Source organism: Lates calcarifer, linkage group LG24 (genome assembly GCF_001640805.2).
Source record: "Lates calcarifer isolate ASB-BC8 linkage group LG24, TLL_Latcal_v3, whole genome shotgun sequence".
Taxonomy (NCBI): domain Eukaryota; kingdom Metazoa; phylum Chordata; class Actinopteri; family Centropomidae; genus Lates; species Lates calcarifer.
In genome coordinates, this window is record NC_066856.1 from 19,260,949 (window position 1) to 19,280,984 (window position 20,036).

A 20,036-nucleotide genomic window follows, 5' to 3' on the forward strand; every position below is an offset into this window, starting at 1 on the left:
GTTAAAACAGCCTTGGACACACCTCAGACGCACTTTCACACACTTTCCCCTCTCACGTAGTTTCAATACAAACAGACACACACAGGATCTTAATCTTGTGGATGGTTTCCATACTACAGGCTGTGTATACTGTACTTTGTGTGTTTTTGTATGTTTGTTTTTGCACCAAATGTGTTCGTGGCACCATGGGAGTACAGTAAAGTCTGCTGTATTTGCATCTGATTTGTTTGAGTTTGCACTGAGAAACAGTTTGCTCAATAGTGCCTAGGGTCAAGGACAATACAGTTTGTTTTACGATTGATTATTGGGGATCATACAAGGACTCATAAGATGAATTTAGTCAGTCATGAGATGATTGCAGAGGTAGAAAATAAGAAACAATTATATTTATTTTACTCCAGTCTTTGCCTTTCTTGCAGAACACCGTAGTTTTTCTTCTTCAAAAAGTAGACAAATAATATTAGGTGTTTTAAGGCGACACTGCTTCATATTAACGGATCACTAGCGAAAATATGGTTGGAAACCTGAACAGTATAATAACCATAACAACAGAAAAATGTCATCAAGTGCTGTTATTCACTTTTCTTTTTTGGAAATGTTTTATTTAAAAGTTGGGCTGTATCCCAGAGCTCACATTATATCAACCCTAAGAATTTTATCGCTCTGGATTCAGGGGGAAGGTTTAATATTTCATGATGCTCTGAGGGTTGTTAAAAGCTTTTGTGGGCAATTTTGTAGACATCATGAATTCGAAAGTAATGGCTTTTATTTACGTCAGCTACAGAGGCTGATATTAGGCAAAGGATTACATTTGAAACATACCTGAAGGTCTTGTTGTTGTTGTATGAGTGCTGTGTATTTAATCACATTTTAGTCTGATCTTCTGCTTGAACATCTCCTCCATGTTTACCTGCAGGTGTCTTGATAAATTCCAAACACTTCAGCTTTGCCGTTAATTTGCTGCTTTTTAAAAACTCAAGAGATTTATCAGGATCTGTTTGACTTTTAATGTGAAATATCTGTGCGGGAAGTGCCGACAGCAGCATCACAAGGCTGAAAAATGGTAAAGAAGAAGCAAAATTTTCTCTTTTAAAAGAGAAACCTAGAGAAGGAGAGGGATGAGTATAGGAATATACATTAACTGTATAACTGCTGCCCTCCTTTGACATTATTTTGTTGTACTTGACCTTTATTGGTATTTGTTCATACTACAATATTATTTGAGTAGCTACTTTTATTTGATAATTTACTGTGTAGGAAGTGTAAAAATAGTCAATATTCAGAGTTTAAATCGGAGATATTTCAAACATTGTTTCAAATTTCCTTTAAAAACTGATGCTGTTTTTTCAGGTTAGATGATTAGTGTATAAGTTGTGTTGTTAAATTGTGGGTTAATTAGGTAGCTAGTAATAGCCGTTAAAGGAACCTGTTTGGTGCATATCGACTTGTGGTTGGTGGGGGTGTCACCTGGTGGAGGAAGTGAAAGCAGACAGACCACACTGAAACCAATGCTGAACTTTTTTAAAGAACCAAAACTTCTTTTTTTGGTTCATAGAAGTTTCATAGAAAACAAGCACCCTCTTGGTCTCTTTGTCTTTCTGATGCACGTCCGTTGTCTCTAAAAATCTCCCCTCCGTCCATCTTTCCTTCCCTCTCTACGTTTCTCTTTTATCCTCACAACCTGCAGCCCGTCCATCCATCTCTCTCTCCCTCCTCGCAGCCTCAGATCACATCAGATGAGACACTAATCCAAACAACAGGATTAGCAGAGGAGAAGCACAGGAAGCAGAGGCCTTTTTAGCCACATTCCTCATTAGAAGTGTGTGTGTGTGGGAGTGTGAAAACAGGTCATGTGTATGCACTCATGAATGAAGAGGATTGACTGGAGGGATTTCACATAAAGTGACCCAGAAACATGAATGTGAGGAGAAATGCTGAAACACGGAGATAAAGATGATGATGATGCGGTAAACCCCCCAGAGCCAATCAGAAAGGAGCAGCTACAGGTGCCTCAGAGTTTATGTGGAGACTCGGCCGAGTGTGTTGCATCTTAGGGTAGTAGTAGGGTTTCAGATGCTCTAGTCAGAAGACATTTAAGCTTATTATACTTCAAGGAAAACGTGGTGCAACATCAGACAAGACAGTCCATATATTTAATGACCAAAGTGATTGTTTTGACAGTAATCTCGTAGCTAGATAATAAGATTAATTTATTTTAAGATCATATCGTCCAATCCTAAATGTGATGTTTCTAAATTCTGATGCATGAATTCTCCGTTTTTAAAACAGAAACCCAGCTTCTCAAAACCAGCGAGAGGAGCAGAGACAAAAAATGAAATCTCTAATTTGAATGTTTGGCTGAAAAAAGTATATTCATGCACGACCACAAATGGGTTTCAGAGGCTTTAATGTCAGTCATCTTGCCGTAGTTAATGAACAAGTGAAACCCTCAACTTCCTTATCTGTGCATGAGCAGTTGACAGTTACACATTCACTCTGTGGTGAAACGTTGCTTCAGGTTAAACTCTGGGTTGGATTCGTTGTTTTCTTACAACGTGAAAGAGCTGTGGAGAGGAAGTTTAGGTTCGTCTGGTTGTCCTGTGCCAAAACTTGAACCTGGGTGAACACAGGAAACCAGGAAGGATGATTCAGTTTGATAAACCTAACACCCCCTTCCTCTCCTTACCTGTCTCTCCAGGTGAGCCCCAGGCTCCAAACTGAGTGCTAACCATAATGTCGCAGCACGAGCAGACCTCCAGCACCCTGCAGCTGGTTGCCAATGATATGACCAACATCATGGAGAAGCTGGACACCCGCGAGCTCGACTTGGGAGATGGAGAGTACGACACGACAGACACCAGCTCCACAGGTGTGTAGAGTTCATCAGCTGTCACTGCGTATTCTTGTACGTGTGTTTGTCTTCATGTGATATCTGGTGTATCGTGTTTTCCTCCAGCAGACCATCTGCCTTTCACGGCGATCTACCACACTGTGGCTTTCAAGGAGCCCGAGGCCAAAGTCTTCCTGTCCTCTCCGATCACTGCCAAGATCCTGGAGGTGGAGCGGTTCACCTCAGCTCAGGACCGCTTCAACGTCTCCAACCAGAGGAGTGTCAACAAGGTGCACACGCCTCCCTCACACCTCTTTCCCCAAATACTCTTAGAGGACTCGTCTGCTCTGGTTGCTCTGAAATCAGTCTCATTGCCGTTCTCAAATTCTCACAGATGTCAAACAGGTTTAAAATTACTAAGGTGGTGTCCATTAGCGCTGTCAGATCTGTGGTTGGGCAGTTTAGATTTTATCTGGAGGGTATACTGTGCTCAACACTGGTCCCTACGAAGCACTAGATTAGATTTGTTGAGAGCAGTGAATCGGGTTATCTTAGGCCATACTTAAAGGAACAGATTGGAAGCATTTATGTGCTTTCCTCTTAGAATTAGAGGTGACATCAGCTAGCCTGCGGTGCTTGTAGACAGATTTCAGTGATCAGTGATGATTATTAAAAAGCCTTTTATTAAGAGTAAGTCTCTGTGCTGTGTGTTCAGTCGATGCCGGCGGTGTTTAAGATAGAGCTGAAACACGGGGAGTTCACGTGGCTGGTGAAGAGGAAGGAGAAACACTTCATGGAGCTCCACAGAGAGCTCAGGACGTACAAGACCTTCATGAGGCTGCCGCTGCCGTCGCGGAGGTAAACGCTCCGAGACGCTTTCTGCCTCCACTTTACCCACCTACATTTCTCCACGTGGTCCTGGAGTTTAAACCGACGACCTCTTAACTGATCTTTTATCAATTCCTCTCCGCAGTCACACGATAAAGAGGCAGGCGGGGGCGAGGAGCGAGGTGAGGCAGATGCCGAACCTTCCCAGAGGAGGTGGAGACGAGCTGGGCCGAGAGGAGCAAGTGTCCAGTCGAAGGGTACGTCGTTCACCTCGGAGGCTGTCGTCCATCAGTCTCTCCTGCTTTTATATCTGTTTTTATTTTGTTTTGTTTTTACTTTAGTTTATTAGCTGATTGTGCTGCTAATTTGTTCCAGAAACAACTGGAAGATTACTTGAATAAGCTGCTAAAGATGCCGATGTACAGGAACTACCATGCCACGGTAAGGACGATAATGGACCTGGAAAGAAGACCTAAGTGTTCCAGGAAAAGATTTAAAATGGTGGGTTTAATGTTGTTGGTTTGAGATTTTAAAGCAGTTTTATTTTTGTTTTTTCCAGATGGAGTTCATTGATGTTAGCCAGCTGTCCTTCATCCACGACCTGGGACCAAAGGGCTTGTAAGAACAACTTTTATATGAATCTGTCGTGTTGTAAGATACTGACTCTTTTACCAAAACATTTATATGAATCAAAGTTTCAACTTACTGATGCCTAAGTACTAGTGTGACTTTTTTGTAGGAACACAAGTTTTCTTTTTGTCTTTCAGAGAAGGAATGGTGCTGAAGCGGTCCGGCGGCCATCGGATACCCGGGTTGAACTGCTGTGGTCACAGTAAAATGTGCTACCGCTGGTCCAAACGGTCAGTTCACACAGTTTGACTAAAGACAGACTGACGCTGAGAAAGGAGCAAAGCAAACAGCAAATATCAAATCTTGTAGCTGAAACCTGGATGTTGATACTGACTCTGTGTGTGTGTGTGTGTGTGGACAGGTGGCTGGTGGTGAAGGACTCCTTCCTGCTTTACATGAAACCGGATTCAGGTGCCATCTCCTTCGTGATGCTGGTCGACAAAGAGTTCAACATCAAGATGGATTCTAAAGAGACGGAAACCAAACATGGCGTCCGCATCGACAGTCTCTCCAGGTCTGTGATACAGTGTCCGTGAATCTATCTCACGCCAGCAGCTTCCTGGATTTTTGTAGATTTATTGGCTGGATATTTAGTGTGAATAATACAAATGTCATTCCAGGTCCCTGGTGCTGAAGTGCACCAGCTACAGACACGCCCGCTGGTGGGGTCAGGCCATCGAAGGCTTCGTCCAGAAGCACGGCTCCGCCTTCCTCACCGACCACCGCTTTGGATCCTTCGCCAGAGAGGAAGTGAACATCCCCGCCAAATGGTAACCAGGTTTTTATGCCTCTTTTTAATGTGTGATTTTGGTGAAGTGAATCGCTTCCCTCAGTTTAGTTTGTTCACCTTTTTTCCCGAAGGTAAGCAGTTGCATTATCTTTCAAATACAAATGCAAAGTACAAGTTTAGGACGACGCAGGCTGGAAAATATGGGGTCAAAAGGTCTGAGGTGTAGCTCAGATTAAGACTGTTTTAGTGGCTTCTGTGGTCTGAGCCAGAGTTTAAAGAAGAAGAAGTATCCTCAGACCAGAGGAACAAAGAGTCCTGCACAGAGCCCTAATTTCAACATCATGGAGTCAGTCTGCGATTACAGAAGAGAACTGATGCTAACTGATGAATAAAAACTATTCCTCTTTGTCTTTGAAAGCATCCTAACTTTACTTTTAGTGCCTGAAACCTTTGCACAGGACTGTAACTGTGTTGAACTCCTCTGTCTAATAATGTGTGTTAATGAGGAAAACCACTTCACCTTTCCTTCGCAGTGTTACATTGACACGAATTAACACCAGGTCCAGTTGGCTGTGTGTGTGTGTGTGTGTGTGTGTGTGTGTGTGTGTGTGTGTGTGTGTGTGTGTGTGTGTGTGTGTGTGTGTGTGTGTTTCTCGCTGGAGTAACCCGACACAAAGAGAGGGAAAGTGAGCCTCGTGTGCTCATCACCTGTCCCCCTACTGGGCAACACTATACTGTCTGTGAGACTCTGTGTGTGTGTGTGTGTGTGTGTGTGTGTGTGTGTGTGTGTGTGTGTGTGTGTGTGTGTGTGTGTGTGTGGACCATAAAAAGCATAATGATTCAACAGGGGATGGACAGATTGAAAAGTGAGAGGAGGGAGTGTTTGTTTGGGGTGTTCTTACCATCTAAAGTTGTGTGTTGTTTGTTGTGTGTGTGCTTTAGATGTATATATGGATGTGTTACATGTATTTGTGTGTGTGTGTGTGTGTGTTTTCTACAGGTATGTGAATGGGAAAACATACATGGAGGACGTGGCTGATGCTCTTGAAGAAGCCAAAGAGGAAATTTTCATCACAGACTGGTGGTGAGTATGTGTGTGTGTGTGTGTGTGTGTGAGTGTGTGTTTGTGGCGTGTCGGTCCATCACACTGAGATGAGATTCTGCAGAGTAAATGTGAAGTGCTTGCAGAGGGTGTGGATTGTGTGTTGCAGAGTGCAGTGAGTGCACTTGGCGGTCACCTCTACGGGAGGTTTTCTGGTCAAACGGATCAGTTACAGTCCGGGGCTCAGACTACTGTTATACTAGTACACACGAAGAGGCACCTATCAAGACTACAAGCAAAGTGTGTGTGTGTGTGTGTGTAAGTGATTTATTGTATATGCAGTACTGGAAGAATAGCAGGTACTTTTGAACCTGGGCCTTTTTGTTTAACCAGAAACATCACTACCAGACTCCATTGACAAAAACAGTAATTTTACCAAGCAGAACACAGGAGCTGCTGCCTTTATCTGGTAGTGTGTCTGTGTTACTGTGTGGCACTTTTACTTCAGTAAAGTATCTGATTACTTCTTCCACCACTGAAAGTCACACAGTAACACAGACTCACTAACAGATGGAGGCAGTGGTATTCCAGCAGCTCCTGTGTTCTGCTTGGTAAAATTACTGGTTTTGTCAATGGAGTCTGGTAGTGATGAAAGTCAGTTTTCCTCATTCTCCTCAGTTTTGGGTTTTGTCATGATTCGAGATCTGTTGAAGAAGGAAAGGAAGGGAACTAATGATGGGAGGGATGAAGAAAAATGCAGACACTGAGCAAACAAAGAAAAAACGAAAATGGGTAAAGTAGGGCAGAAGGAAGAAAAACAAGAAGTTAGCTATTAAGATAAAAGAAAGAACGGAAAGCGGAAAGAAATGAGACTTCAGAAAAGAAAAAACTTACTTCCTGTACTTTTGTCCTTATCCATGTGATATCTTACAGTGTGTTTTCCCCCCAGGTTGAGTCCAGAGATCTTCCTGAAGAGGCCGGTAGTTGAAGGAAACCGCTGGCGTCTGGACTGTATATTAAAACGCAAAGCGGTGAGCAGGAAAACTGAAAATTTGAGGGGAAATGCCCCGTTTTGTGACTGTGAAACAGACAGGAAATATCAGTCTGTGTTGTGTTAAATGCTGCAGAAACCCTGAATAAACATGAAGCTGCTTAGAGGGGGTAAATGTGATAAAAACTATATTTAGTTGTGGGTTTGTGTTGTTGTTTTTACAGCAACAAGGAGTTCGAATCTTTGTGATGCTGTACAAGGAGGTGGAGTTGGCTCTGGGCATCAACTCAGGATACAGCAAGAGAACGCTGCTGCACCTTCACCCCAACATCAAGGTGAGTGTCTGTGACGTGCTTCCACAGATTTATCAGACTGTACATGTGCGTGTTTTTTTTTTTTACCTGTCCGTTCTCCAGGTGATGCGTCACCCAGACCACGTCTCCTCCGCCGTCTACCTGTGGGCGCACCACGAGAAGATCATCGTCATCGACCAGTCGGTGGCCTTCGTGGGCGGGATCGACCTGGCGTACGGACGCTGGGACGACAAGGAACACCGGCTGACGGACGTTGGGAGTGTGACGCTCTCTCACCTGGAGCAGGTCTGACACTTACACACACACACACACACACACACAGCTGACCTGACTGACGTTGTTAGTGTCACTTGATCGTTGTCCAACATGTAGTGAGGACAGGATACCTACACCATCAACCTGCCTTATGTTTCTTCGTCTCTCTAACACGTGTTTTCCTTTACATCTGTTAAACATTTTTTAAAACAAAAGGGTTTCATTCTCTTTTTTTGAGCTGAGAATTAACTGTGTGAAGATGAACACCTGCACACTGACTAATCAAACATTTATTTAGACGCATGTTTCGATACCACACCCACATACCTTTATACGTCAGTGGTCAGAAAGGTTTTATATTGACATGTCCACCCACTCTACCCGGGGTGATTATTATCAGAAGTACATCAGTCCAATAGATGGGTGTACAGGGACAATAATATATAAAAAATATGCCAAAAAAGTTGTAAATTACAAATCAAATGAACAATATTTGTATATTACACAGCTTACATCCTCATTTTAAAATATTCTATAGATTTGAATTAAAAAATAATGTTATAATAACCCATTTTTTTACATTTTAACTTGGCAAAAATACGGCTTGTTCGTCAAAATGAATCTGTGGTTTGGAGTCACTGTGCAGGCGTTCTAAACAATCCCTTAAAAACCCATTGAATTAGCTAAAAAAAATATGTTGTCATGAAAGTTTTCAACACATTTGTATTGACTAAGATGCTCTTATTTCACAGAAACTGGACATTTTGGAGATACATGACATTCATTAGGCCAACAATGCATCATTAATGATCAGACAAATAGAAGAATATTTAAAAGAATCCATTATTAGCTAATTTATTTGTATTATTCTATTGTATTTGTTTTGTAGCTACAATATAAATGCACTCGCTGCTTCATCACCCCGACTAAACATTGCTGTGTTTCAATTATTCCCAGGCCAGCGCTGCCTCGTCCAGTCAGGCCTCCCCGTCCAACGGCAGCGGCGCCCAGAGCAACAGGAAGGGCATTTTTACAGTGATGGACTCGGTGGACCAGCCCAAGCTGAAGGGTCAGGGGAAGATGAAGAGGAACAGGTTCAGCATCAGGAGACACCTGCAGAAACACGGCCTGGCTCAGGCCGACAGCGACAGCGACAGCGACCTGGAGGCTGAGGAGAGTGAGTGAAACACACACATCTACACGACAAATAAAGTCCAGTCTTTACACTCACTGATTTTCAGCTTATTAATATAAACTGTGAGAAGAGAACACACTCTCTCAACTTTCTGCAGGAACAAATCAAACTAAAAATAAAAATAAGACCGGGCTAAAACTTTTTTTGGACACAGTCACAGTCCCAGGCAAAAAGCCAGAACTCAACCTAATTAAATCAGACAAAATCTAATATTACATATCTTGTATTTTAGTATTTATTTATAATCAGAGTGGGAACAGAATATATGAGAACAGTGTTGTAGCACTGGAGTTCAGATTTAGACTCTTGTCCACCTCGAGTCCTGATTTTCAGGAGTCCAGACTCAACTTGGACTCGAGCACTGACTTGCATTCAAACTTGGAACCTTTGGGACTCGACTCTGCCTTGACTTGGACTCTTCTTTGGTGTCTCAGACTTGAACTAGGACCCAAATACTGGGGTCTGAGACTCGCCTCAGACTCAAAGCTTAGTGACTGGACTACAACACTGTTTGAGAGATATTTTCATATTGATTTTAGGGTTTTGTCCCAAGAAGTGGTGACGTTACAGAAATGATTTACACTGGTAAAGGATTCAGGAGGTGACAGTGGGTGTTAGGCCTGTACAGCCTCCTGTGCAGACGTCGTCTGAGAAGTTGGCGTACAGGTGTAACGTCACGTCCAGGTCCAGCAGCAGTGGCTTCGGTCTGTGCTGCTGTCTCAGTGCTTTCGGCTGCTCTGTTCAGGTTGGTCCAGCAGCATCACCAGCCAGCGTAGTCTGATCCCCGGCAGGCTGGCGGAGCTGAGGGCGGCCGCTCCGGTCGGCCACTGTCAGGCTGGTGAGTCGGGACACTGATCGCAGGGATGCCCTGTGCTCAACCCTGCCGCTCGCCTCTCAGTCTCCAGTGTGGTTTGCTGTGGTTTTAATCTCTGACTGACTGGGTTTTGGATTTCCTGTGTGTGCAAGTGTGAAGATCTGTTATTCCAGTGTGTCAGTGATCGATATCAGTCAGTCAGTCTGATGAGATGAGACTCGTGTGAACACAGAGCTGTGTTTTATCTAGAAAACATCAGAAAATAGTGAAAAATGTCTCCAGGATCTTCACATGTCCAACTATCATCCCAAAAATATTCATTTATTATCATATAGAACAAGAAAAGCAGAAAACTTTAATGATTATTTTCAGTGTTTTCTCAGTGAAAACGTTGGAGATTTGGACAGCAGAGCTAAACAATGACAGAAAATTAATCTAGCCACAATTTATTAATTGTTTAAGTTTCTCAGGCAAGCAAATGTATCAGACACCTGCATTGAATTTGCTGTGTTGCTCTGTTTTTATACAGTAAACTGACAACATTTGGGTTTGAACTGCTGGTCAGATAAAACAGGACAGTGAAGATGTCACTCTGGTGTTTTAGAAGTTGCAATCAGCGTTTTTTTACCACTTGAAAAGCTCACCAGTCTTTGGGAGAAACAAGTAAAAAAACCTGCAACATGTGTCTTTTTATTTTCCCTTTTTTAGAAAGTCCTGCACACACATGAAAACACAGCTGGGGTTTTATGTGATGAAGGGCTGCAGCCTGTAATCACTGACCCTTTATTTATTTATTTTTTAAACAAACTCATATTTCTCTCCCGGCACACGTGTCAGCTCTGCAGTAAAACAGATGCCGAAGGTTTTTATTAACCAGAGGACGGCTGCTGTTTTTGTTTGCCAGGCTCATCTCTGTTTATCCTGCTGATGTGATAGATGGGAAGAGTCAGAGATGAACGTGAGGCAAACAAGCTGCACTTTAAACAAACAGTCGTAATTTCATGGATAAAAAATACTTTGCAATCCGATGACTTACAGCAGTATAGTGTAGTTTACTTTTAATGTAAAGCGACAAAGTGTGAGTGGATTCAGTTTGGTTTGTACGTCTGTACTTTATTCACGCTGAGGTTTTATAAACCTTGACTGCACCGTCGGTGTCGTCCCTCCAGCTGCTGCTTCTTCTCACTGGAAGTGGTGTCAAAGCTTTTTCTAAACACCAGCGTATCACTGTCAGATCCAGCCTGGCACTGTGGTAAAACTATGAACGGATTAGTCGCCTCTTTCCCTCTAAGTGGTGACGTTATTAGGATCAAATTTGAGACCAAGTCCAAGACCATGTTGGGATGCTGCAGTCAAGACTGGCCTCTTAAAGATTTGTTCATTTTTTTGTCCTTTGTCTTAAATAACTAGATGCTCGTGTGTGTGTTTTAGAAGCCGGCTCAGTGCGTAGTCTGCACACAGGAGTCGGAGAGTTGTTCGGAAACACACGCTTCTGGCACGGCAAAGACTACTGCAACTTTGTGCACAAGGACTGGATTCAGCTGGACAAACCTTTCGATGGTAAACACGCTGTGCTGTCAGGAAACATGTTCATTTACCTCCCTTCCATCTCCTCCCTCACATTCTTGTTTCTGCTGTTTTAGATTTCATAGACAGACACACGACTCCCAGAATGCCTTGGCATGACATCGCCTCAGTGGTTCACGGGAAGGCAGCTCGGGACGTGGCCAGACACTTCATCCAGCGGTGGAATTTCACCAAGGTCAGATGTCATGCTCCTACTCAGTAAGGGTGAAAGAATGTACCATCACTACACAGGTTTTGGGCCTTGATCCTGGATGTAGGTGTGAGTTTGGTTGAAGAAAAGATGAAATCTTGCTTCTTCTCACTTCAGTTGTTGAGTTGAAGCCCTAAAGAAGCAGCTGTTGCAGGGATTAAATGACTCACGTTGCCTTTTTCTTGTTTTCTGTATCAGCTTGTGAAGCCAAAGTACCGCTCTCTGTCGTACCCGTACCTGCTGCCCAAGTCTCACACCACCGCTGGAGAACAGCGATACCAAGTCCCCGACTGCACCCCCGCCAAAGTCCAGGTTGGTGCTGTATGCCTGTGAATAGACGAGAGCCGTTTTCCCTCTGTCTTCCTTCTGTAATCTCCCCCCTTCTCCTCAGATCCTCCGCTCGGCCTCAGACTGGTCGGCCGGCATCAAATACCACGAGGAGTCCATCCACAACGCCTACGTCCACGCCATCCAGAACAGCCAGCACTTCATCTACATCGAGGTATTTGTCTTTACCAAAAAAAAAAAAAAAAAAAAAAAACTTCTTTGGAAGTGTGAAGCTTTCCCAGTAAATACACAGAGCCGGTGGATAGTTCAGGGAGACTGGGAGACTGCAAAGAAGTGACAGTTCTGCATAGAAATATCTGGCATTCGTCTGAAAAGCTAACCCTGCAGATAAACAGTATTTTTTTGTTTGTTTGTTTGTGTATCAGAATGTACTTAAAGTACCAAAAGTAAAAGTACTCATCATGCAAAATGACTTCAGAGTAAGTTCAGAGTAATATGTATTTTATTGGTGGATTAGATCCTAATCTAATGTGGCAGCTGGTAGCACAAGCTGCTGGATAGCTTAAGTTCAATAATATCTCATCCTTATCTAAAAATGCAAAGTAACTAGTAACTAAAGTAATCAAATACTGTAAATGTGGAGTAAAAAGTGCAGCATGTGTCTCTTGAAGTGAAAATATATTGAAGCAGAAGATGGGAATAATGGAAATAATATGAAAGTGAAAAAGTTAATTTTCCTGATGTGAAACTGTGAAACTTCCTGTAACTTTGGGTGAAAGTTAGATGTAACTGTACTTTGTTCCTTTGTGCAGGTGATAAATAAAATAAATGAGAGTAAATTAAAGTTGTTGTTTGCACAGTTTTTACTGAAGATGTGTTGTTTGTTTTCCTCTCAGAATCAGTTCTTCATCAGCTGTGCAGACAACCGGCACGTTTTCAACAAGATAGGAGACACTATTGCTGAGCGCATCATCAAAGCGTACAGGTAACACACACACACACACACACACACACACACATGATTTATCAGATACTGAATTAAATGAACACACTCTTTGTCAGCTTCTGAATGGCTGCTGTGTGTATTTAACTTTACCTTGAAATGATTTACAAGAAAAACTCACAGACACACATTATAATAACACACTCACCCACAGTCACTTTGTGTGTGTGCAGTCAGGCTTATCGTCAAATGATTTCCCAGAATCACACACACACACACACACACAGTTCATGTTGTTGGATGTAGCCTCTGCTCATTGTGTACCTTCCAGGTGACTAATAGACTGATTTAATATCATAAGTTGTGTTTGACTTGGCCCCTGCGACGATATATTTAAAGAGGTTCCTGTTTAAGCTTCAGTCTCTCTCCCTCTTTGTGGTCGGAGCTTATCAGACGACACACATCCTGCACAAAACACAGGAAAACACATGGACACTAAGTGGCACACACACCAACACTAACGCACAATCCTGACTTGATTTCTCCTCCAGGCTTCAGCGTGTAAACAGTTTCTTACACAGAAGCTGATATCAAGGAACACATTGTTAAGTGTTGAGATGAACTTGCAGCTGCAAGATACAGATCTACACATCTGATTTTACTTCTTCTAGTCACAGTCATTCATGCAGGAGGATTCATCAGGGATTAGGGACATTTTTGTGAAGAGTGCAGCCGCAATACTCCAGTTCTTCACCTTTTAAAATTCACCTTCATACCAACTTTCTTGGACTCTGGATCTCGTCTTGTTTTGGGCTGTAAAGCTGTTAAACCACACAGTCATTGAGGAGGTCGTCAGGGTTTTATGCCTCAGCTTGGATGAAGTGAAGCGTCCCTTCCTTTAACTTCCCCTCATAAAAAGAGGAAGAGATTAGCGCCAGACCAATGCATCAGCCAGGAGGCCATTATTATCAGCCAGTTGTGTCTCATTTCAGAGCGCAGACAAGTTTATTTTCCTGCAGCTGAAGAGACAAATTCAAGGGATTCTTGTCAATGTTAGAAGATCTTTCTGTGATGTGTTTATGGCCCTGGGGAATCATAATGCTGACCATGTTTTATGGCAGCCTGCACCCCTGTTATTTGTGCTCCAGCCTTTGTTTTTGAGTCATTGGATGAATGTTTTGATGTTTTTCAGGGAGGGTAAAAGGTACCGAGTGTACGTGGTGACGCCTCTGCTGCCAGGCTTCGAAGGAGACATCAACACCGGGGGAGGCAGCGCCATCCAGGCCGTCATGCACTTCAACTACAGGTGTGTGTGTGACGAGAGAGCAGCCATGAACCCACCTGCTGTTTGAGTGTGTTTGATGGAAGGAGCCACACCTTCACTCTGTGACCACAGTGTTATTAACCCTGTGCATGCATGCCATTCCCTTTGAGTGGGACGTTTATTGTGGAGCCCGCATTCTTGAGTAAACACTCAGCCCATCCTCATGCAAACACACTGACACACAAAGCCTTGTGTTGAGAGGAATGTGGATCTGCTGCTCATCCACCTCTTTCCCTCCCGTCCCTGCAGGACCATGAACAGAGGAGACCACTCCATCATCTCCCAGCTCAGGAGAGAGAGTAAGTCAAAAGGCGAAGACAGATTTAACCACGCGTTCACTGTCTGGTATTTTCTGACATTATGTTATGACATTTTTAAAGAATTAACGTAGGTAAGGTGTCCAGAAACATCATTATATATCACTACCAGACTCCATTTACAAAAACAGGAATTTTACCGAGCAGAAATGTGAGTTGCTAATCTTCTGCTGCCTTGATCTGTTAGTGTGTTTGTGTTATTGTGTGACTTTCAGTGGTGAAAGAACTTAACATAAAGAAGAATACAACACAAACACACTAACAGATGGAGGCAGTGGTATTCCAGCAGCTCCTGTGTTCTGCTCGGTAAAATTCCCTGTTTTTGTCAATGGAGTCTGGTACTGATATATAGTGATGTTTCTGGTTAAAGAAAAAGCCTCAGTAAATACACCCTGATGGATAAATAAAGGCATATACAGTACAGTATGTATGTCCTGTAATATAGGAATCATTTCACAAACAGTTAACTTAGTCTGTCATTAAAGCTCGAGCTTTAATCTGAGAAAGAACCTACAACCAAACCCAGATTTTACACAAAACCAAACACAGATGGAAAGAAAAGCACATCTGCAGCGTGGTTTCATGTATTTTAAGATAAAACTCATGTCTTTAATCACACTTCTGCTGCTGCTTTTTCATGTTTCACTCCATTAATATCAAATTGGACTTTCAGTTTTTCTTTAAGTGTTGTATATTTTTAGTTTGACCTCCTGCTTTCAGGTTCGATTTCTTACCCTTCATGACTCTGCCTGTTTCTTGTGTCCAGTGGGAGACCAGTGGATAAACTACATCTCCATCGCCGGGCTGAGGACTCACGCCGACCTGGAGGGGAAGCTGGTCACCGAGCTCATCTACGTCCACAGCAAGATGCTCATCGCCGACGACAACACTGTCATCATCGGTAAACACGCCTTTCGCTTTCATCGATACCAGACGTTACGCTGCAGCTTGGATTTCTCCCAACATTACAAGATGTAATGAAATATTCCCCTGACACGAGACTGAACATGTATAATACAGGAGCAGGGAACAGGAGCTGCACAGAGATGGACTCAGAAGGAAAATGACTAAATAAAAAGGGAGTGGGCTGTGGTGAGGTTTAGGGATTCAGTTTCTAGCTGCAGCCACATGTGCTAAAAATATCCAGTTTGTCCTGTCAGGGTGGTGAAGTGCCGGGGATAAAAGCAACCACCAGATGTCAGATGGTGCGTTCGGTTATTGCTGGTTTAGTTTTAGCTTTTTTTACTTCTCCAGAACCCAAACTTTTTAACTTGTGACCCCTAATGACCTGAAGGTTTATGAGCTGTGAGCAGGTCAATCAGGGAGTGATTTTTGCCTCTCAGATTGTTTAGTTTAAACTGTTTCCTTTGTCCTAACGAGGTAAAAATGTGCAGTATTTCACAAGAAAAGAAAGCAAAGATTAGAGAGATGTCTGAATCAGTTTAAGGAGAGGAATTTATTTTCTTTCCTCCTCCTTTAATTATCTTGCAACCCCTTTTTTTGTCCTCTAATTACGGCTAAAAAAAAACGTTTTTATTGTTATGATTGTGTCACTTTCCTGCCTTTGAATGACACTAAAAACAGTGGAATAACTTGAGATACTGTGGGATAATAAGCACCTAGATAGAGCAGGGACAGAATAACAGAAACATCAGTAATATTGTTCTGTTATTTGTCAGTTCTGTACAAAGGACACAAAAATAAACATTCTATCAAAATAAAGGAAATCATTAACTTTCCTTTCCTTAGTTTGAAAGTGGAGACCTGTCTGTGGGGATTAAATCAGATTTTAATCTGTTAAAGTGATTTTTTTTAGTTTTATGTGATTTAAGATTTTAAATAATTAGACTCTAATTCACTGAACAACAATCAGTAGTTTCTAATTTCCTGTGTTTTTTAAAATGCTCCTTCGCCTCAGTTTGTACTGTAGCATGTCATCTGAAGTCAGGTGTTACGGCGCCATCTGGTGGAAGTCTCTGATCTGACACCTGCCTCCTCGTCTCCTGTGTCGCTGCAGGTTCTGCCAACATCAACGACCGGAGCATGCTGGGAAAGAGGGACAGCGAGGTGGCGGTGATCGTGGAGGACTCGGAGACGGTTGCCGCGGTGATGGACGGGCAGCCGTACCAGGCTGGAAAATACGCCCTGCAGCTTCGCCTCGAGTGTTTCAAGTACTGAACCCCCCTGGATCCTGGTTTATTAGATCCAGTGCTGCTGTACTTCTTTATTCTTTAAGCAGCCGTGTGAATCTCCTCAGTATGTGTCTGCTTTTCCTCTCAGGATGATCCTCGGCGCCAACACGGACCCCTCCATCGACATCTCAGATCCAGTCAGCGACCACTTCTACAAGGAGGTCTGGATGGCCACCTGCGCTCGCAACGCCACCATCTTCCAGAAGGTGGAGTCTCTCCTCAAGTGTCTAAACTAGTTCCTGCTTCACATCACTTTTGAAACCAGTTCTCAGTAACCAGACCCCCCTCCCTCCTCTCTGGCTCCAGGTTTTCCGCTGCCTGCCGTCCAGCGACGTCCGCAACATCCTGGAGCTGGAGGGCTACCTGGGCAAGCCGGGCCTGGACAAGGAGGACCCGGCCCGCGCCCGCGAGGAGCTGAAGAAGATCCGCGGCTTCCTGGTCCAGTTTCCTCTTCAGTTCCTGTGCGAGCAGAACCTGCTCCCTCCCATCGGCTCCAAGGAGGCCATGGTGCCCATGGAGGTCTGGACCTGAGGGGGAGGGGAGGGACTCGGCTGCGTGTTCGTGTACGTTCATGTACGTCATGTGGAGGGGTTCCAGGTGGATCAGGCCCCAACCTGGTGCCATTTTGGAGGTTTTAGTTTCTTTTTTAAAGTATGACTCAAATGTATCCACTGTTAGTTATGCTCTTAGAAATGTTAACATCTGTCTTTCATATCACTGCCAGTAGCTCGTAGTCAGGTCTGTTTTTACTGTTTTTACATTTCCTGCCCAAACTGTCATCAGATGCTTCAGGTTTTCCCGTCTCTGAGAGGAAGCTTATCCTGAGTTCACCAGCTGTGAGCAGCCAGCTGTTAAATCCACACCCACCTCAGATCCAGCTGTCCTGGCAGCAGCCGTGTACCGTCGTGTGCTTAAAACTCGACAGGCAGGTCCGGCTACGGTGTCTTTGCCAAACCGACTAATGCCAGAAATACTATAAAAATGATTTATAGTTTAAAGAAGTAGAAGAAAGAAGTAGTTTTTAAGTAGACGGCTCAAGAGGAAGGTGCCTCTAAGTCTAAACCCAGGGCTTAAACATTTACAGATATTCACCAGAGCTGAGTAGAAGACAAAAATCTTTACAACCTGGTTGGTAGAGATTTAAACTATCTCTACATCAGCAGCCAAAACGACCTCCAAAATGGCGTCAGCTGTGGTTGCGGCAGATTTGCGACGAAGCCTCTGAACCGTCAGTGCCGCTGAATGCACATGAATGACATTACACCTTCTCAAATCTACAAATTTACTTTTAAAACATGCAAAAACACAAAGGGAGGTCGACCAGCAGACAGAGCGATGAACTCTACAGTGCCTGAGAACCTGGGCCTCATGTTTACAAGAAGAAACAGGAAGTGGAGAGATGGAAGCGGTCAACTGAAGCCTCCTCCTGCCCAAGCTTTTACTGGATAATGTTTTATCAGCAGCTCGCTCCTCCGTTCTCTGACAACACTATGCAACATCCAGGGGCCGGCGAACGCAGCTCTGACTCTTCTGACGCTTCGAAAAGACACTAAAAGAGACAGAGAGGAGGATGAAGAGCTGTCGGCCATTTTCTAAAAACGCGCCTCATCTCTCTCTGACGCCCTGCTTTTTAATTTTAATGTCAAACAGAAAATCACAAGTGCCAAAGACTGTAGCCGGATGTTAGAACACCGTACATTCATTCATTTACATTCCTCATTCTGTGGAGTCTACATTCAGCCTTAAGTGACCTGTTTTATACTCTGATCTGGTTCCTTTAGGTAGTGCTTTATTTTATGGGTTTCCTGTGAAGTTTTCTGGAAGGATTAGAAGTTTAGTCTCTGTGTAATGATTAAATTGTAGTTTTATCTGAAGGTGTGTACATCTTCCTTTCCAGGAAACTGACAGGAAGTTACAGACTCAGATAAAGCATTACTGCTCTTTTTTTTAACGACATAACCCACAGATTCATGCATGATAAGTTTATGACAACGCTGCGTTTCACTCTCGGTCTGAAGGTTGAAATTCTTAAGCGACAGTCAGCTTCATATCTGTTATATTTGGCTGATTATAAGATTATTAGGTGAAGTGTTAGCAGCTCTTAAGAGAAAATTCAGTCTCTTTTAAGGCTTTTGAGATGTATATTACCCATGATCCCCTGCTTCTGGAGCAGGAAGTGCTGAACTCCAAACTCCATTTTAGAAATCTGGATATTTTCAGAGTTTCCTGGCTGGATATCAGAGGTGAACGCTGGTTTTTAACGACTTCTAAGTTCAGGAAAATCAGTTTCCAGCTTTAAGTTTATAGAAATATTAAAACTCATGCTCAAGTTTTAATCTGGAACCTCGTCGTCTCTGGATTTCTGATCTTCTGACGTTTCTGAAACGCAGTGTCGATATTCCTCAGTGTCTTCCTGTGTATGATCTCTGCATGAAGCTGTTTTGTGCGATGGATTTTTACCAAAAACAAACCAACGACCATCAGAGACGCTCCCTGCAGCTGACAGCATGACAGCAGCTCGTTGCCATTAAACACCAGAGATAAGAAGCATGAACCCTGCAAGCTGCATGGTTTCCTTTAAAAGCCATGGACTTTGTTGATGTTATAAAAACGTGTGCCTGTCTTACAAGCTCAAGCTTCTTTACGGTTGATATTTATGGAAAAGTGGGCCCTTAAACGTGCTCTTCTTTTTAACCTTCCTCTCTACCTCCCTGTGTTTCTACCTCCTGCTCCAGTGCTTCTCAGCTGAGCTTAAATTTGACGATTATTTGCAGCAACCCCCTCAAAATTAACCAAGTAAAGCTGCCTGAAAAGGCGAGTAAACATTAAAGGTTTGCTGTTATGTGCAATACCAGCCTGTTTCTGTCTAAATCAGACAGTGTAAAGGCAGCAGAATGTCATTCACACCTACAGAATTTACTTTAAAAGGCTGAGGAAACACTGACCCGTCCCGTCTCTTCTCTGTCTGGCTTTGATCACTGTGTCTCTATGAAAATGCACTATTTGCACAGACTGTTGTTTTTCCTGTGGCGACCCCGTAATGATGACCTGCAGTACCACGTCATGTGTTGCTTTCTGTGAAATGATGGAATAAATAAATACGGTGTTAATACGTCATTAAACGGCTTTTATGATTTGACTTCCATGTTTTTATACTTTTCATACTCTATACTACTTTTTATATATTACCCATGATGCCTTTCTCCTTCTGGTGGCTCCAGTTAAGACTGCTACGTCTTTGTAACTCATGTTTCTGCTCACTGTCGAGGTTTTAAATTGTCGCTGTAAATAAATAAACACACACACACTATAAAAACTGGTACAACCACAGTCTGAGCTGTTCACTGAGCACTTCAGTGCCAAGTGCCTTGCTTAAGAGCACTCCAGCAGCGGTAATGACTGTGGAACAAGTTCTTTTCTCTCTTGCACCTTCTCCACTCTGATTCTTCCTGTTTTCTCCAGAGACTAAACAGAAATATTCGCTCTCTTAATCCAGGTTTGTCCGGAGCTTTCTTTTGCAGCTGATGGTGAAAGAGCAAACTCCACCCACGGCTGAAGACCAGGAG

The 20,036-nt window shown here is 43.2% G+C and overlaps 1 protein-coding gene across 5 annotated transcripts in view; it reads left to right on the forward strand.

Moving 5' to 3' along the window:
* The window catches only part of pld1b (phospholipase D1b), a 33,596-nt gene extending 13,987 nt beyond the window's left edge, over positions 1-19,609 (forward strand). For 4 of the 5 annotated variants that reach the window (XM_018679190.2, XM_018679191.2, XM_018679192.2 and 1 more), the window contains exons 2-26: positions 2,699-2,869; positions 2,957-3,120; positions 3,546-3,688; positions 3,804-3,915; positions 4,034-4,099; positions 4,218-4,276; positions 4,426-4,518; positions 4,650-4,802; positions 4,909-5,058; positions 6,019-6,102; positions 7,010-7,091; positions 7,276-7,386; positions 7,468-7,650; positions 8,578-8,797; positions 11,061-11,189; positions 11,273-11,391; positions 11,605-11,718; positions 11,798-11,908; positions 12,591-12,679; positions 13,830-13,943; positions 14,211-14,260; positions 15,045-15,179; positions 16,296-16,449; positions 16,559-16,676; positions 16,777-19,609. In XM_018679190.2, the coding sequence (XP_018534706.1) occupies positions 2,734-2,869; positions 2,957-3,120; positions 3,546-3,688; positions 3,804-3,915; positions 4,034-4,099; positions 4,218-4,276; positions 4,426-4,518; positions 4,650-4,802; positions 4,909-5,058; positions 6,019-6,102; positions 7,010-7,091; positions 7,276-7,386; positions 7,468-7,650; positions 8,578-8,797; positions 11,061-11,189; positions 11,273-11,391; positions 11,605-11,718; positions 11,798-11,908; positions 12,591-12,679; positions 13,830-13,943; positions 14,211-14,260; positions 15,045-15,179; positions 16,296-16,449; positions 16,559-16,676; positions 16,777-17,001 (3,114 nt within the window). In that variant the 5' untranslated portion in view covers positions 2,699-2,733 and the 3' untranslated portion in view covers positions 17,002-19,609. The remainder of the gene's footprint in view (positions 1-2,698; positions 2,870-2,956; positions 3,121-3,545; positions 3,689-3,803; positions 3,916-4,033; positions 4,100-4,217; positions 4,277-4,425; positions 4,519-4,649; positions 4,803-4,908; positions 5,059-6,018; positions 6,103-7,009; positions 7,092-7,275; positions 7,387-7,467; positions 7,651-8,577; positions 8,798-11,060; positions 11,190-11,272; positions 11,392-11,604; positions 11,719-11,797; positions 11,909-12,590; positions 12,680-13,829; positions 13,944-14,210; positions 14,261-15,044; positions 15,180-16,295; positions 16,450-16,558; positions 16,677-16,776) is intronic. The other variant, XM_051066944.1, reaches the window with a different exon arrangement.
* The last annotated feature ends 427 nt before the right edge of the window (positions 19,610-20,036 follow it).